The sequence below is a fragment of the Theobroma cacao genome, chromosome 4, assembly GCF_000208745.1.
Source record: "Theobroma cacao cultivar B97-61/B2 chromosome 4, Criollo_cocoa_genome_V2, whole genome shotgun sequence".
Taxonomy (NCBI): Eukaryota; Viridiplantae; Streptophyta; class Magnoliopsida; order Malvales; family Malvaceae; genus Theobroma; species Theobroma cacao.
This window is the reverse complement of record NC_030853.1, coordinates 25,770,180-25,787,200: the sequence shown is the minus strand read 5'-3', so window position 1 is coordinate 25,787,200 and position 17,021 is coordinate 25,770,180. Positions and strand designations below refer to the sequence as shown.

The 17,021-nt window shown below is 36.1% G+C and overlaps 2 protein-coding genes and 1 long non-coding RNA gene across 3 annotated transcripts; 1 reads left to right on the top strand and 2 right to left on the bottom strand.

The window, feature by feature from the left end:
• Positions 164 to 3,344, bottom strand: LOC18602644 (serine hydroxymethyltransferase 4). Its single transcript, XM_007034156.2, has 4 exons — positions 2,591 to 3,344; positions 1,352 to 1,742; positions 1,165 to 1,266; positions 164 to 817 (listed from the first exon to the last, which is right to left on the bottom strand). The coding sequence occupies exons 1-4, from the start codon at positions 3,266 to 3,268 to the stop codon at positions 573 to 575; spliced, it is 1,416 nt and encodes a 471-aa protein (XP_007034218.2). The 5' UTR covers positions 3,269 to 3,344; the 3' UTR covers positions 164 to 572.
• Positions 9,452 to 11,907, top strand: LOC18602642 (adenosylhomocysteinase). The gene is made up of 2 exons (XM_018119875.1): positions 9,452 to 10,270; positions 10,832 to 11,907. The coding sequence occupies exons 1-2, from the start codon at positions 9,560 to 9,562 to the stop codon at positions 11,576 to 11,578; spliced, it is 1,458 nt and encodes a 485-aa protein (XP_017975364.1). The 5' UTR covers positions 9,452 to 9,559; the 3' UTR covers positions 11,579 to 11,907.
• LOC18602641 lies at positions 14,256 to 16,281 on the bottom strand. Its single transcript, XR_001927309.1, has 2 exons — positions 14,958 to 16,281; positions 14,256 to 14,851 (listed from the first exon to the last, which is right to left on the bottom strand). It is a non-coding gene; the product is annotated as an uncharacterized LOC18602641 (long non-coding RNA).

Here is a 17,021-nt window from a genome sequence, read left to right as displayed (position 1 = left end):
ACCTGCTGTACCAAGATGTCTAAAATCTCAATATGGGAAGTCTGAATGTTATATAACCCAAACTCAAACTACTGATATGAAGAAATGTGCAGTCGGATTAAGCTGAGATATCCAGACCATTATACTTAAGAAATATCTTACTCTATTAATGCTAGGAATAGAATGTTGTCAACCTCTGAAAAGGCAACCGCAAATTCCATATAGCTTTTTCTTTTCTTTGTTTTTTTCAAGAATCGACGACCACGAATTTCGTTTACCAATTATAAACTCGCATTTCACGTTTATTGGTAAATAAAACCCCAAACACTCCGGCAACAAAAAAGAATATAATAAAATTGGTACATAACTTTATGCAAACCCTTATAAGATAGGGTTTAGGTGAAAACTTAAAAAGCATATGAAAATGACCACTAACCTCTCAGACAAGGAAAACCATGGATGGAAGCATTTGGCTTCATTTTCTTTTCCCTTGTCTTTTTCCTTCTTTTTTCCACTCATTAGACATCAACAGAGGCACCTTCCCAAAGACAGATGCTGATTATAACAGCAATACCAATGATTACTATTCAGACCTAATCCTTGTACTTCATTTCGGACATCTTGAAGCCAGGCATGTCAAAGGAGGATGCAAACTTCTCAACATCAGCCTTGAGCTCTTCAATCTCCTTGTTGTTCACCAAACCTTTGTTGAAGTCCTTCAAGAGCTTTCCATACTGCTTTTGGATGTTCAAGGTGATGGTCACAGCTTGGTGGAGGAACTCTCCTATTTGTTCAAAGTCCTTCTCAAGCAAACCTCTTGAAGTCATGGCAGGGGTACCTGTCAAACACCAACTTGCATTCAACTGTTGGCACCAAAAAAACTAGGGCCATTTCTAATAAAAGTTTGACCAAACTTGTAAGAGTTATGTCATCTCTCACTACCAAAGGATTACAGTGCAGATATACACAAAAACCAATAGACATACAAGAGAAAATCCAAAGAAAACAACTTCTAATATAAACTGTTTCTAAATAATACTGATGGACAAGATAAATTAGGTGTCAGTAATTCCAAGCCATTTTTCTGGTAAAAGTCATTTTTAACAAACAAACATTGTGGCAGCCTTGATTTCACTTAAATAAACCTCTAGAAGATATGATCCAAAGTTATGCAGCAGCTCTTACCAATTCGCACTCCTCCAGGGGCCAAGGCACTGCTGTCACCAAATACAGCATTCTTGTTGACAGTGATGTTGCACAGGTCACAAAGCTTCTCAACCTTGTTGCCTGCAAGAAGAATGACAAAAAGATCAGAATTAAATCAAAGACATATCAATCCATAACTTCAGACCAAGTAATTCCACTGACTTACCAGTCAATCCAAGAGGTCGCAGATCCCAAAGAACAAGGTGGTTCTCAGTTCCCCCAGTTACAAGCTTGTATCCCTTGCTCATCAGGTAGTTTCCAAGGGCAACTGCATTGGCCTTAACTTGTTTAGCATAAGCCTTAAACCCAGGTGCCATGGCTTGTTTTAGGGCAACAGCAAGAGCACCAATTTGGTGATTGTGGGGACCACCCTGAAGGGATGGGAAAACTGCAAAGTTGATCTTGTCTTCAAAGTCATACACGGCATCTTCTGGCTGGCCCTTCTTTGGTGGTTTTGGTCCCTTGCGGTAGAAGATCATACCAGCCCTAGGACCCCTCAAGCTCTTGTGGGTGGTGGTTGTGACTATGTCACAGAACTCAAAGGGGTTTGCTGCCTCCTACTCCAACAATAAAACCAGTAAGAATTAAGATATGAAATTTTAATTCAATAATCCTTGAGAAGAAAAGAAAAAAGACAGTCCTACATTCCAGAGCTACTACATCAAGGAATTTAATAATAATGAAATATACAATCGGACAAACTTTAAACATGAAATTTTGTAATTCTGCATATCTAACCAACTTCATATTGAAACAAAGATTGAGAGACATATTTTACATTTTAAAAGAAAACTTTGGAAAAGTACCTAATAAAATAAACTATCGGGAAGTCATCTTTAGATCCACTCACATTTTCATTCCCCATCCCCATTATTTTAGCCAAAAGATTCAATAGAGACCTAGCTACACTTAGACTCCCCAAATCTGATTCATATTTAATGAAAACACATTTCATTCATAAAATCCATTCCAACATTTGATCTCCAAGACAACATAAAAGTGTCGGCCAAATACAAGAGAAGAGTATTAAGTTGAACTCATTTTCTCCATTTCAGACCTAAAAATGGTACTGTATATGCATTAAAAGACAGAAAATGAGTGCATATTTTGCACCTAGAAATCATTTTACAGACTATGACTATAATGCAAATGACCCACAAAAAATTAAAACAAAGCTAGCAACAATACAATGTCACATCAAAATGATCTAATAAGAAAAAACTTTAAAACCCAAATCAAGAATAGGAAAAAGTCATGCTAAATCCCACAAACCCCAGATCCAATCCATAAAAATTATAATATCATACAAACAATTGAAATCCCAAGTAAAACTCAGATCTAACACCACCATCCAATAACATGCAAGACCAAGGAAGAACAAAATAAGATCTTATTAAAACAATACCTGAGCGGCAACGAGTCCACTAATGTGAGCCATATCACACAACAACAGAGCACCACACTTGTCTGCGACGGCCCTGAACCTGGCGTAATCCCAGTCCCTAGGATACGCACTCCCACCGCAAATAATAAGCTTGGGCCTGAAATCCAGGCCCTTCTCTTCCAACTTATCGTAGTCAATGTATCCAGTACTCGAGTTCACCTTGTAAGGCAAACTCTCAAAGTAAATGGAGGTTGCAGAAATCTTCTTTCCTCCGGAGGTATAATACCCGTGAGTCAAGTGACCACCGGAGGGTAAATCCAGACCCATGATCCTATCATGGGGCTGGAGAATAGCCGTGTAAGCGGCAAAGTTTGCCGGTGAACCCGAGTAAGGCTGTACATTGACACCCCACTTGGTGGGGTCGAGATGGAAAGCCTGCAGAGCGCGAGCTCTGCAGAGGTTCTCGATCTCGTCGATGAATTCGTTGCCTCCGTAGTATCGGTTCCCTGGCATGCCCTCGGAGTACTTGTTGGTGAGGGCACTGCCGAGAGCTTCAATAACAGCGAAGGAAGTAAAGTTCTCGGAAGCGATCAGCTCGATGCCGCGGCATTGACGACGCTTCTCTTTCTCGATGAGGTCGTGGATCTCAGGGTCGACGGATTCCAGGGAGGAGTTGCCCCAAGCGTTCACTGGATCCATGTTTAGCGAGAGAGGGAGAGAAGAGAGAGCAGGAGGAGGTTGGAAATGGGGGAAATGGTGAGGACAGGTGGGGGGAGGAGGAAGTTTTTGGGAATTTATAGAAGACTTTGATGAGGTTGGTGAAAGTACTTTTATGGCCCCCTTTTTTTGTCTTTTTATTTTTTTTGTTTACTAATTTACCTTAATTTAATGGATGCATTTTAGGTTGCTGTAGGTGGCCTTTGCTTGCTTACCAGAACCAAGCATTTTTCATCTTTTCATATTTTACTTTTTTATTCAATTAAATTTTGATCAAACTTGAGTTTAAACCCTAAATTAATTTTTTCAAATATTTAAATTAATGTTACATAATCTTATCATGTAATATTAAAAGAAAATGAAAATTTATAACTAAAACTTCTTAATATGCTTATTGACAAATTTTGTTGATTTTTTGAAATATGAATGAACATATGCATTGAGATGTACCAATTGATATTATTAGCATATTACAGTAGTCCAAATTAAATTCTACTAAGTGTCATAGTAGATTTAGTAATAATTATTAGTAATATAAATAGATGTAGCTTATTTGGGTGCGTTACTTGGACAACAGTACAATAAACCGTAGGTTATGAGCAAAAGAATCCTCCTCGTATGGTGTACTTTGCAACATACCTACTGATGACTATGAAAGATGAACAAGCATAACAAGCTGCAACCACAACTCTTTTCCCGTCAAAGCAAAGGGCTATTGAATTGGGTTCCCACGTCATTTTCCTAACCATAATTTAAATAAAATATACTGGTTGAAAACCGTTTGATTATAAAGTAATTGCAACTTATGAATGTAACTCTATAGAAACCATAATTTAATGCACATCTTGATTTCACCGTATTATTGATCAATTTTGTGAATTAAAAGATAGGCTTAAGAAGAGCTATCAATACCATATGTACTTTGTTAGGCTTTGATTTTAACTACTTGCTCCCAGAATGAAGCTAAAAACCTGCCCTAAAAAAGGGGGTTGAAAACGCTTAATCAGGCTTCTAATCAAGCAAGGTCAAAAACTTGATTCGATATAACAGGATCAAATCAATCAAGCAACACTTAGTTAAGTGACCATAATCATACACCTAACATGACATGCAAGTCATGGACTGAATCGCTCCACATTTCTGCTGACCAGGATGAGGAGGGGATGATGGACGTTCGATGTCGCCATCCAGGGGTTGGTAAATGTTAGGAACAAGTGCAATCCCCATGAAGACAAGTTTCATTCAAATTACTCCCCAGTCTCAAGTCGGTTGGTCGCTAATGGGGTTGTTGAGTGGCAACTCTGTCATTTCAACGCCACCAACCCCCGCCTGAAAATCGACCCTTTTCCTTTCCTCCACTTCGTCCCTTTTCCCTGCCGTAGCAGTCAGCAGACCTTCTGGGGTTGGTGACCATGGTGGACCTTTCTGGTTAATTTCAACCATTTTTGTGGCCTGGTTTCCAAACCCACCCAAAAGTTCACCGGTTCCCATTTGATTTTAAATGTAAACCGATTAATAATGACAAAAATAATCAGAGATAACAGCAAGATTTTAAATGTGCCAAGAATAATAATGGGTTTTGTTTATTATTATTAATGTGAAATAAGATGACAAGCAAAGCCTTACCAACCCTCACCAACCCAACTAGAGTTCGAGTCCAGTGGAGGCAGAAAACCGTGCCAACTCTGCTTCGTTTTATTTAAATTCTAATGTATAAATTACTCATATCAACTTTACATGAATGTGATGGGAAGAAGTAGAAAATTGTCCATTTTCTTTGGAGAATTCAGCTGGTTGCTGCCAGTTAGACTTCAAACATAAATTAGTTTGTCAATGTTGTTGTCAAAGTAGTAGTAAAAATAAATTAAATTCATATTTTCTGCTAATTACAACGCACAAAAAGATGACCAGTCCTTTTTACGTGCGCATTTAACTTTAGAATTTTTGGTCATCAAGGCTCATTATTTAATCCATGTGTTGTTGTACCTTTTGTTTTGTTTTTTTTTTTTATTCCTTGGAGAGAGATAGAATATTGCAGTCTGGACTAGTATGCCTCCTTTTGAAGCTTGATTGTCGCTGTATTGGTTATTAAAATAAGATATCATACAAGAATTTACTGCTTTTAGCTTCAGGAATGAGGAGTTGCCAAAGCTTGTCAATTTGTCTTGACAAATGTCGGTTTTCCATTTTCAAAATTAAAGCTTCCTCTTTTTTTTTTTTCTTTCAATGATTGTCTTAATGCAGAATGAAAAGTCGTATTCATAATCTTTATTTCTTCTATTTTAAGATTTAAAATCAAAATTCTTAAATTATTATAATCTAAGTTTAATCATTGAAATATTTTAAGCTTGTAAAAATATTTAGAACTCAAAAATTAAGATGAGTGATGAATTGTAAGAATATTTTATTTAAACCAATAATAATTTGAAAGATTAAAGATCATGAATGAATATGTGCTCTTAAATAGAAAGAAAAAAAATTACATCTATAGAAGTTTTTTTTTAATTTGAGAAAAATAAGATTCAAATTTTACTTTTTAGGTAGAAAAATTATACACAATTAATAAACTAAATATTTGAATGTATAATTATGAAATATTTATATCCTTATTTTCCTTGATTCTAATTGGCCCATATACTAAATTATTAATGGTTCAACATCTGTCGACTTTATGAAAATGTCAGACACTTAAACAAGCAAAAGTCGTCATCCATACTCCACCTACTACAAAGATATGGAAATAGAATCTATGTTTCGTCCAGTTTCCTCCTCTCGGGGCTCAAACTGTGATCTAGATCTGCGGCCAACCCTCACTCTACATTTCTTAAACGCAAAATAAAATTATACGTATGCTATGTTTTGTTGGGTAGTTTGGGTTAACTTTTAATATTATATAGGTAGAAGAAAGATTAAGAAAAGAAAGGACAAGCAATTTATGTACACCTTCTTTGATTAATTAAAAAAAATTAGGTGGCTTCACCAAATATTCGGATCTACAAAGAAAATTACATGTTATATATGAAATTAATCAAATAATTTCATCTTTGATTTTTTTAATTGAAGTCACATAATTTGTTGGTATGGGATGCAGACAGTGAGAAGTTAGCTCAATTATTTAAATAATTCATTTCAATGCAAGTGGTATTAAATTCTGAGTTTTATAAATTTTTTATTTTGATGTATTATCATTTAATAAAGAAGATAATTTTTAATATATTTATTTTGATTTAAAAGTCAGAAGAAATTTACATGTCTCCCGATTTTCTTAAAAGTAAAAATAAAAAAAATCAAGAAGTTATCTTATTGATTAAGTTTAATTCATTTTTTAAAATAGGTGAATCTAAAGTTGTGAACGTAAACGTACTGTCGTGAAAATGAGCGCATGCTTTGAACAACACAACTGGCCTCATGGTAAGAAGTCTCGTCTTTACAGCAAACGTGAGATCCACAACGGTGCAAACCCACAAGCACATGGCAATATTCCCCTGCTGCTACTGTCTTTGGTGGGAAAACTAAATTTTCCCATGCCCACCGTCTGCCCCCACAAAACTAAATTTTGTCCACTGCTTTTAACATTATTACTTACTTAGATATTTTCAATTTTTTTATCCTTACCAAACGGCCACCGACGCAAGCTTCGCCTTTTCCCTTTCTATACTAAAGGAGGATCTATGCTGTTTTGTTTAAAAGGGTCCCACGAAATCATCCTATTCTCAAAGATCTTAGCTTGATTCAATGGTATTTGCTGTAGGAGTAGTACCTTACAGTACTCTAATTAGATCCAAAATTTTCCCATTTTTAAAAAAAAAAATCCGGAAAGAGAAAAATAAAATTAACAATAATTTAGAATTTTTAAGAATTAGACTTTTTTTTTTAATTCTTTGATGTTTGAAAATAGAAGAAGTAACATGAACACTCAATAAAATGTTAGCCGTCTTTTCTTTAGAAACACGGGACATCATGTTGTCTTATCTAAGATTTTTAGAGGTATTGATTTTCTATAAACAGATTATTAAAGTTATTGTTTAATATTAAAAGTTCAAACCCTGATTATGAGAAATTTTTTTCCTTTGAACATAAGAAAAAGTTAGAAAGAATTGGAAGATTCCAATTTGAAATTTTGATCTATTTAAAGAAATATAAATAATTAATTACAAGTTTGGGTTGTGTTAATGAATAGTTTTTGGGTAAAATATATTGAGGTTATCAATTTTTTATCATAATTCTGCAAATATCTATTAATTTTTAAAATGTATCATCTTTTTTTTAAAAAAATATTTTAACTAAATACATAAGTCATACTGTTAGTTAATTATGATGTTTCTCTTAATTTGACGATATGTTAATTTTTTAATATAATTTTACCTTTTCTTAATTTTAAAAATTATTATCATATGAACTATATTTTTTATTTTTAAAATTTTTTTCTCTCTTTTCAAAAAAAAAAAAACTCTCTAAGTCTCAACTCGATCACCTCGTCATCGGCCACCCCATGCCTCCATGCTTCTTTTCCCTTGAGGAGCACCAAGAGAGCATGATATGGTTGAATCTGGCACTTCCCAACCAAATCCGAACATTGGGTGGCTGGCCACTCGAATTAAAGTAACGAGATTTGTTTTTTAAAAAGGTGGAAAAAGAATAAAAGTATTTTAGATATCTTATAGTTGTTCACTTATGTTATTGTCAAAATATTCATTTTAAAATTAATAAATTTACGTAAAATTATGATTAAAATTTAAGAATGTAAGTATGTTTTAAACAACTAGAAGTGAGTTTTGTTTTTAATAATTAATAGTAATAAAATTTTGGTAAAGATAGTGGGGTGGTGGGATAAAGATGAAAATATAAATGGTTATATATAAATAAGGAGGAGATTATCTAACTTAACCACTAAATAAAAAATATATATTAGTTCCTTCAAAAAATTATTATGATTTTCTGTTAATTTATAAATAAATGAACTTTGGATTCATCATATAAAAAGGTGAATATATACGTCTTTCAAAAAGAAAAAAAGCTCAAATGTAAAGCAATATCATTTTTGTACCACAACAGAAAATGGAGCATTCTTGCTATCTGTTCATTAGGAATTTACTACCACAATTATACATGGCAAGATCATAATCCTTTATGGTAATCAATATTATTAAACATTACAAATAATCATTTCATTTTTCTTTTTCTTTTTCCATAATTAATCAATCATTTCATTTCATCTAACTTGCAACCGATTTTTTATTAGAATGGGTTCAATAATTAACTTATTTTTATTACAAAAATAAAAATAAAAATAAAAAATAAAAAATAAAAAAGCAAGTGAGGGACCTAATAGAAAAAATCAGAGATAATTCTCTCTCTCTTTCTTTTATATATATGTATATATTCCTGCTGGAGTTGAGATTAGAATTAGAGCCCTATAGGAGTGCCCACCATTAAGAGGTGGATGAACCAACAAAGTTAAGACCTACGTATAAAAAACATAGCACATATTTATAATTATACATGTATTATTTTGAGTCTCTTACTCTATACTTTTGCATTATATTTTAGTATCACCACAAACATGCCCAAGTGGAAACTGGCATTAACTTTGGAAAGTTTATTGAATTTTAGAGACAAATGAAAAAGAAGATATATCTTTTAACTCTTTGAAATTGCAATCAAATCTTGGGGACCTTTCAATTGAAGTTGCAAAATTCAGAACATACAGAATGTTGTAATTGTTAAATCAGGATACAAATGGTAAAAATTACTTGTTTCACTCAAATCTTTTTACTTGGAGATAGATAGAGTTTAATAGTTTCACTAATTGTGCAAAAAATGAAAACAAAAGCAAATCAATTTTACTTGAGAGTTGTAGGTGAGAGAGGGGAAGAAACGAGGGAAGTTTTACTAGGCAATGCTGCTAGTGGTGAATGAAGGAAAAGCAGGAAGAGATAAGGACTAGCTGAAGTGATAAAACGGATCAAGCAACTGAGTTAGTAGAAATGTAAGACGACTCTGTAAAAGCAAGACATCCAAGGGGCCCCGCTTCATGCTGCGTTCCCTACGCCTAACCAATATACACCCAAATAATTTAGGTTTTTACCAAGATCCACCAAACCCCCCACCCAATCTTGGCCGTTCATTTCACCTCTCTAACCTATTTATAACATCCCTACTCCCCCGAGCATCCCTCGCCACTTCCCACTCTCTCCATTTTATCAACACTTCCTTCCTCTTCCAAGGGAGAGTGCCTTCTTCCTCTTACTCTTTACTCTTTCTCTTGTAGCCATGTCTCTTTTGGTCGAGAAAACCTCAAGCGGCCGTGAGTACAAGGTCAAGGACATGTCTCAGGCCGACTTCGGTCGTCTCGAGATTGAGTTGGCCGAGGTCGAAATGCCCGGTCTCATGGCTTGCAGAACCGAATTCGGCCCTTCCCAACCTTTCAAAGGAGCTAAAATCACCGGTTCCCTCCACATGACCATCCAAACCGCTGTTCTCATCGAAACGCTCACCGCCCTCGGAGCCGAAGTCCGTTGGTGCTCATGCAACATTTTCTCAACCCAAGACCACGCCGCCTCCGCCATCGCTCGTGACTCCGCTGCTGTATTTGCCTGGAAAGGGGAGACCCTCCAGGAGTACTGGTGGTGTACCGAGAGAGCCCTCGACTGGGGTCCCACTGGTGGACCCGATCTAATCGTGGATGATGGTGGGGATGCTACTTTGTTGATCCACGAAGGAGTTAAAGCCGAGGAGGTTTATGAGAAAACTGGGCAGCTCCCGGATCCGGCTTCTACAGATAACGCTGAGTTCCAAATTGTTTTGACGATAATCAGAGATGGGTTGAAGACAGATCGCAAGAAGTATACCAGGATGAAGAATAGATTAGTTGGTGTTTCTGAGGAAACTACAACTGGAGTTAAGAGGCTTTATCAGATGCAGGCCAATGGATCCTTGTTGTTTCCCGCTATTAATGTCAATGACTCTGTCACCAAGAGCAAGGTATATATATGTTTTCATTTATTATTGCTGCTTTAGTTTCCAGCATCTTACATAATGGATCTGATTATTTTGATGTAGATCTGATGAAATGATTTCGAAATGACAGTCATCTTTCTTAAATTGCTTCAGATCTGTTGTTTGCTGGCCCTGTTTTTACTGTCAGTAGTGTTCTGTTCTGATTTGCAACTTGGGTTTTTGTAAACATGTTCTTGGATCTTCATTTTAATCATTGATACAAAAATTTATTTTGTTTATCCGGAAAAGCGAAGTAGTCAGTTCAAGTGAGTTTGTATTTGATGCGCATTCATTTAAATTATAAGTCGTTTTTTCAAAATTAACTTTCATTAGTATTCACGTAGGTAAATGTAAATAAGGGATATTTTAACTTTGCTTCAGTTTCCTGATCTTTGTTTTTTTTTTTCTATGATTTCTTAGGTAGTTGTTAAATAGATTTCAATTGCAAAATGCTAACAGCCTCTTGTTCATTAATTGAATTTGCGGTTTTAATTATCATTTCTGGATTCAATTTAATTGTTGCTATGATTTGATCTTTTGGAACAGTTTGATAACTTGTATGGGTGCCGTCACTCTCTTCCTGATGGTTTGATGAGAGCAACTGATGTCATGATTGCTGGCAAGGTTGCTGTTGTCTGTGGTTATGGTGATGTTGGCAAGGGCTGCGCTGCAGCCTTGAAACAAGCTGGTGCTCGCGTCATTGTCACTGAGATTGATCCCATCTGTGCACTTCAGGCTCTTATGGAAGGACTTCAGGTTCTGACTCTTGAGGATGTTGTCTGCGAGGCTGATATCTTTGTCACCACCACTGGTAACAAAGACATCATCATGGTTGATCACATGAGGAAGATGAAGAACAATGCCATTGTTTGCAACATTGGTCACTTTGACAATGAAATCGATATGTGTGGTCTTGAGAACTATCCTGGTGTCAAGCGCATCACCATCAAGCCTCAAACTGATAGGTGGGTCTTCCCTGATACCAACTCAGGTATCATCGTATTGGCTGAGGGGCGTCTCATGAACTTGGGCTGTGCCACTGGCCATCCCAGTTTTGTTATGTCCTGCTCATTCACAAACCAGGTGATTGCCCAGCTTGAGCTGTGGAATGAGAAGGCAACCGGCAAGTATGAGAAAAAGGTGTATGTTTTGCCCAAGCACCTTGATGAGAAGGTTGCTGCTCTTCACCTTGCCAAGCTTGGAGCTAAGCTCACCAAGCTCAGCAAGGAACAAGCTGATTACATTAGCGTGCCCGTTGAGGGTCCCTACAAGCCTGCTCACTACAGGTACTGAGGAGAGAGTTGGAGAGAGTTTGACGATAAAAAAAATACATCCGGATGGTTTGAAATTGTTTCTTTTACTATAATTTTATTGATGATTTGTGGTTAGATTGTTAGGTTTTGATTTTTGTAGGAGTTTTGTGTGGGTGGTTGGAAAGTTATTGGCGGAAAAGAAATGGATTGGTCTCTCGATGAAGAAGACCAGACGGGTTTGAATAAGGTGTTGAGGGCTGTGTGGGAGATAATATTACCACTGATGCAGTGCAGTTTTGCTGCATGTGGTTATCAAATTAATTATCAAAATGAGAAAAGGAGAAGCAATTTGCTTTCACTTTCACTTTCTATTTCTTGTCATTTTTTTTATTAAAGTTAAAAAGGGATTTCATTAAAAACGCGGTGGGAAGAAGATGATTTCCCTCTACCCAAAGACAAAAATCATCCTTATCAACAATGACACCGAATATAGGTTGGTATACTCACATCCAGATCAGTATACCTTCCCAATATCTCGCCCTTGGATTTCATCCTGAACAGAAACGAAAAGAAGACCAAAAGAAACTGTGATTCCTACCTATTTACAAAAACTGACCCCAAACGAAAAACGTTACATCCAAAAAGCAAAGCATTTCTCTCTATGCAGAGCATCCCATTCCTTAGAACAAAACTAACAGCATCATATTGTCCTACATTTCACAAGGACCCAGAGGAAGATCCAGATATTTCTGACCAAAGTGCCGCAAGGGAAACAAACAGCACACTTAATTGAAAACCGGCAGCATGTTTGATGTGATGAATCTCCTAATCTCCTAGTTTCTCTTTTATTCTCTCAGTCTGTATCAACCATTTACGCATCATCCTCCAAGGTGCTTCTTCCGGTGACCGAATCCATGTGACCACGTTACTCGAATCACTTTCAATAACAAATTTGTGACTATCATTCCACTTTGAAACCGCGGATATCATCATTCCTTCCTTCACTGCTCTAACCTCTGCCAAATTTGAATCCGCAATGCCAATGAATTTTGCAAAGAGAATCATCGGTTGTCCTTTATCATCACGCAATATCCCTCCAATTCCCGCTAGTCCAGGGCATCCTCTCGCCGCTGACTTTCTATTTCTTGTCATTGACACCCAACATCGCCGTCACATGCATCAAATAATGCAATTATATACTATGTCCAAAGTAAAAAGCCAACTAATCTTTCTCACACAGACTGCAAATTATAAATGATTTCACTTTCCTGGAAACCATCCTAAGATTTTACTTGTCGATTAATGCTGTTGTTTTGTTTTAAAACGGATAAATATGCTTATCACTACTAGTAGTAATTGGTAGTTATAGTTTACACTTTCCCCGGTTATATTCCTCTATAGTTTTGAGAAATTTCATGCAGATGGATATTTTAGTAAATTATAATTCTGTAAAACAAAAGAGAATGCCCTATTGTTTCTCAATGTATCATAATTTAATATTGAGTATATGCGTAGTTATATGTTTTGAATAACATAACTTAAAATAATGTGTTATTATTTATAAAATAATTTTTTAAAGATGTATTTTATGTGCTCTATTTGATATTTTTTTTTAAATACGAAATTGCATTCTGCCTGTTTACCAACCAACTTTGCCCTAACAACATCTATATAAAGTATGTTATGGTATTGGAAATTTCTTAGTGGAAAGATAATGTTTGATCTTAGATTAGGATATTTGAACAAAAAGTTGGTGGTGGTAGGTTTTTCTTATTTTATATGATGAGCTATTTCCATGGTTGCGGTTGGTGGCTGGCTGGCTGCCTTACATCTATTTTTATCCAATCCTGTTACATAACTAAGAACTTTGCCATAATAATTTTACATGATTTGCAACAGTAGTGATATTTTCTTTCTCATTTTATTGAAGTTGAAAAGGAAGATGCAAAAAAGGAGTGAAAAAGGAGGAGTTGGTTTGATAAATATTTTGTTGTAAGGAAATGGAGTCCCCAGTCTAGCCCCTACCAACCCAAAATCCGCCCCACTATGCCCCTTGCTTGACTAGGCAGCCTATCCTCCATCAAGGACCCAATGAGCTGATGATATGCGTGCTCGGGCTTTGAACTCGTGTACAATGTATGTATTTGGTTGCCTCAGCAACACCCTTTCTTTCCAGTGAAAAACAACAAAACGGACATGGGAAGGAGGATAAACTTTCGAGGGAATATATGCAGTATACCCTTTAAACTTTCAAGGTCGAGAGAGAGACACTGGTCAAAGCTAACGACGCAGTCTATATGCCCTCTTTTTTTTTAAGAGGTTAATATGGTCCCATTATAACTTGATTGGTGGTTGCCTTTCCTTCATCACCAAGGCATAAATTGAAGTTCCATGTCTTAGCTACTAAATTATGACGGATGACCAAAGAGATGTTTCAGCCCACCTTTTCTTTTTAGAAGAAAAATGATATGGTTTGCTTCTGAAGGCAGATTACATATCCAACTTTGCCTTTCTTGTCACGGAAGATCGAGGATTTAGCAAGTCTTGATGTAGGAATTGTGAATCCAACCCATGCTCTGAAGCAGCATAGGCCACCCAAGGACCCAGCTGAAGTTGCCTGATACACCAGTAACAATCTTCCTTCATTAAATACGAGCAAGCTGAGGTACTCTAAGACTTCAATATTTGCATAAGTTAACTTAGTAGACTGTACAAAATAAGACTAAAATTTCAGAGTAATTTAATACATTTTGTGTTAGCTTTAATACCATCAATCATATATTTTAATATGACAGTTCTTCGAAGAACGAAAGAAAAAAAAAAGAATAATCAAGATTACTTTTTGCACATTGCAAGCAGCAGAAAAGTAAAAAAATGCAGAGCAAGGGAGGACAGCAGTGACGGTAGTTGAAAGGGGCTTCTCCAATTAAATGGGCTCTTGTCCCACCTCGCCTGCCGTACTATGTCTCAACACTCCTTACCTTTAATGCTGACATGAGGCCCCCTACCCGCTTTCTAGGAGTTGATGTCTTCCTCTCTTTTAACTTTTGTTCTACGTCTTGCTCCTCTCTGGTATTGATTTCTCAACTTGTTTGTTTTCTGCTGTTGTTTAGTCCCTTCTTAGGTTGTGGTTTTTGGGTTCTTCCTAGTTTTATCTCTTGGCCGAACCAATAAAAAAATAAATAAATAAAGGCTAGCAAGAGAGAATACGTTTCCAAGTTCCAGCTACATCTATAATTTATGTACTTCCATTTCTTATTTCTTTGCCACTTGCTTAAAGAAGTTTAGTCTCATTAGGGAACAGCAGCTTCACCTGCAAATGGACACTTTCTTTCAGATTTTGATACCAATTTCTGTTAAACGTTATCATACCATAAAGCATCACTACAGATTGTGTAATCGTCAACTTGAGTACTTACACCCTTTTCATCTCCTTAAAATACTTGGCTCTTCTTTCTATAACAGTAACCTCATCACTAGTATCACGCAATCTCTGGATCAAAACTTTATCAAAATCGTGGCTTGAAGAAAGAACCTGCATGTCCCCAAAAGGTTTAAGTCCAGATTTTACTGTAATGCAGTTCAATTTAAGATTTAGTATTTGCTATTTTATGGTCTCCACAAGAAGATTCGAGGGTGCAGTGGGGGGAAAGAAGAAGGATTTCAGCCATGGACAGTGGGAATAGCCAATGGCACTAAATAAAGTGCTGCAACGAAGGGCAAATGATGGAAAAAGCGATGTGTTTCAGCATTTAAGGATAGTGCATTCCATCGGCAGTGGGTCAATAAATTAAAGCCTGGTGTAATGATGCTGCTGAACCGATTGGTGCATAAGAGAGGAGTCATAAATGTCAAAGGAAATGAACAATAGACAAAGCAATGAAAAGCTGCAGAAGAAGAGTAATGTTCAGGTCTTAGCGTCTCTGGAGCTAAGTTTGGTTTACGTTATTTGCAGTCCTTCCTGCAGGTGAAAAATGCAATGTAGGACACATCCACCAGGGCTGAGGAGGGGAAGGAAACAATGATTGAGATCAATATTATGAGATGCACTAAAATTCAATTTGATCACAAGTAAGGAGAGGGAGCAAGATTAAACTTGTAGCTTAACTAACACCTTAAAAAGTTCTTTGTTATCTCCACCAACCAGTGGTCTCATAATCCTAAACTCACTTCAATTGGCTGAGACACCTATGATGCTTTATTATAATTACCCACTCTGTACAGAGATTTAAATTTTAAGACCATAGGATTACCACAATGTTGAAACCTAGGAATCATGAATCACCCTTTGCATGAGCAATAGTCAAACCTGCCAACCTGTTGCTTACTGAATAGCATTAATTTTCACAATAGTTCATGAAAACAATTTCTAGTCTAGATCACAAATAGTAGTTTATAGGTTAGCTTTAAAAGTAGAATAAGATGCAAACACAAAAAGTCTAAACAACAAGTCATCAATCAAAAGAAAGATAAACTGGAATGCTGGTTTAAGATACTGCTCAATAAGAAAGCTTTGCTAAAAACAAGAAAGGAATGTTGACAAATAACTAGGGACAGTAACATTATTCAAGTAAGAATGATTGGGTACATATATAGAAGATTTAACTGATAAGAACATCTCATGTGAGTATAGAGTCTACAAACAATTATGATCATGTGTATATGTAGCAAAACTCCCCAAAGGGATACAATGTCAAAATTCATTAAATGAATGAAAGAGAGAAAGAACACAAATCACTAAGGAGAAACGAGTGTGATAAACAAACTAGGCAACAGAGGGTCTTGTATGAGCTTTTAAAATCACTACCTCCATGTGATGACCAAAGCTAATAGGAGTTTTTCAAACATAGATAATTAAAATGAGATGGAATTCCCCTCACTGAATCACTGGTTTTAACTCATGGCAGAAAGAGAACTCTTGCATTTAGGTTGGGGCATAGGGGAAAGCAGAATGGACCGCTGGGCTAAATAGAACTAGAGGTAGGTAACTCAAATATTTAATCACCTATTAGTATTTTGATGAGATTATGCAATAATGAGGAGATTATAATGATCCCTTTACAGCAAAGCATGATTTTGATTTCTACTTGAACGAATAAAGAACTTTAATGATCTAAGCACTATAGCAGAAACCTGCTACATGCCTACAACAGCAAGCCATGCTATTGAATTAATGAATTTTATCTTATGTGGGGTCTCAAGGTCTGTTTTTTCTAAGGAGGGAGATTGTCTTATGGATGAAGGCTCTTCAGTCTATGGAATAGAGTAGGCAGGAGAGGTGCCTGGATTTACTTGAAGTTGATTGACCATTGGAGAAGGACAGGCCAGACTTAATTGTAAATTCGCCATTCCTTCTGTTCTCCACTCTAGGTAGACTTCCTTCTTCAGCAGAAAAAGTTTAACAAATAATCCAGAAAAATCACAATTTTATTTAGGTTCTCATTGGGGGTTTTAATTAGGACAATCAGTGTAGCTGATTCAAA

Bases quoted from the DNA above. Each gene is read 5' to 3' on its own strand.
- LOC18602644 (XM_007034156.2), bottom strand. From the start codon at position 3,268: ATGGATCCAGTGAACGCTTGGGGCAACTCCTCCCTGGAATCCGTCGAC. The intron at 1,743-2,590 runs GTATTGTTTTAA...TTGTTGGAGTAG, and splicing joins GTGGACTCGTTGCCGCTCAG to GAGGCAGCAAACCCCTTTGA. The intron at 818-1,164 runs GTAAGAGCTGCT...GGTGTTTGACAG, and splicing joins CCCTGGAGGAGTGCGAATTG to GTACCCCTGCCATGACTTCA.
- LOC18602642 (XM_018119875.1), top strand. From the start codon at position 9,560: ATGTCTCTTTTGGTCGAGAAAACCTCAAGCGGCCGTGAGTACAAGGTC. The intron at 10,271-10,831 runs GTATATATATGT...CTTTTGGAACAG, and splicing joins ACTCTGTCACCAAGAGCAAG to TTTGATAACTTGTATGGGTG.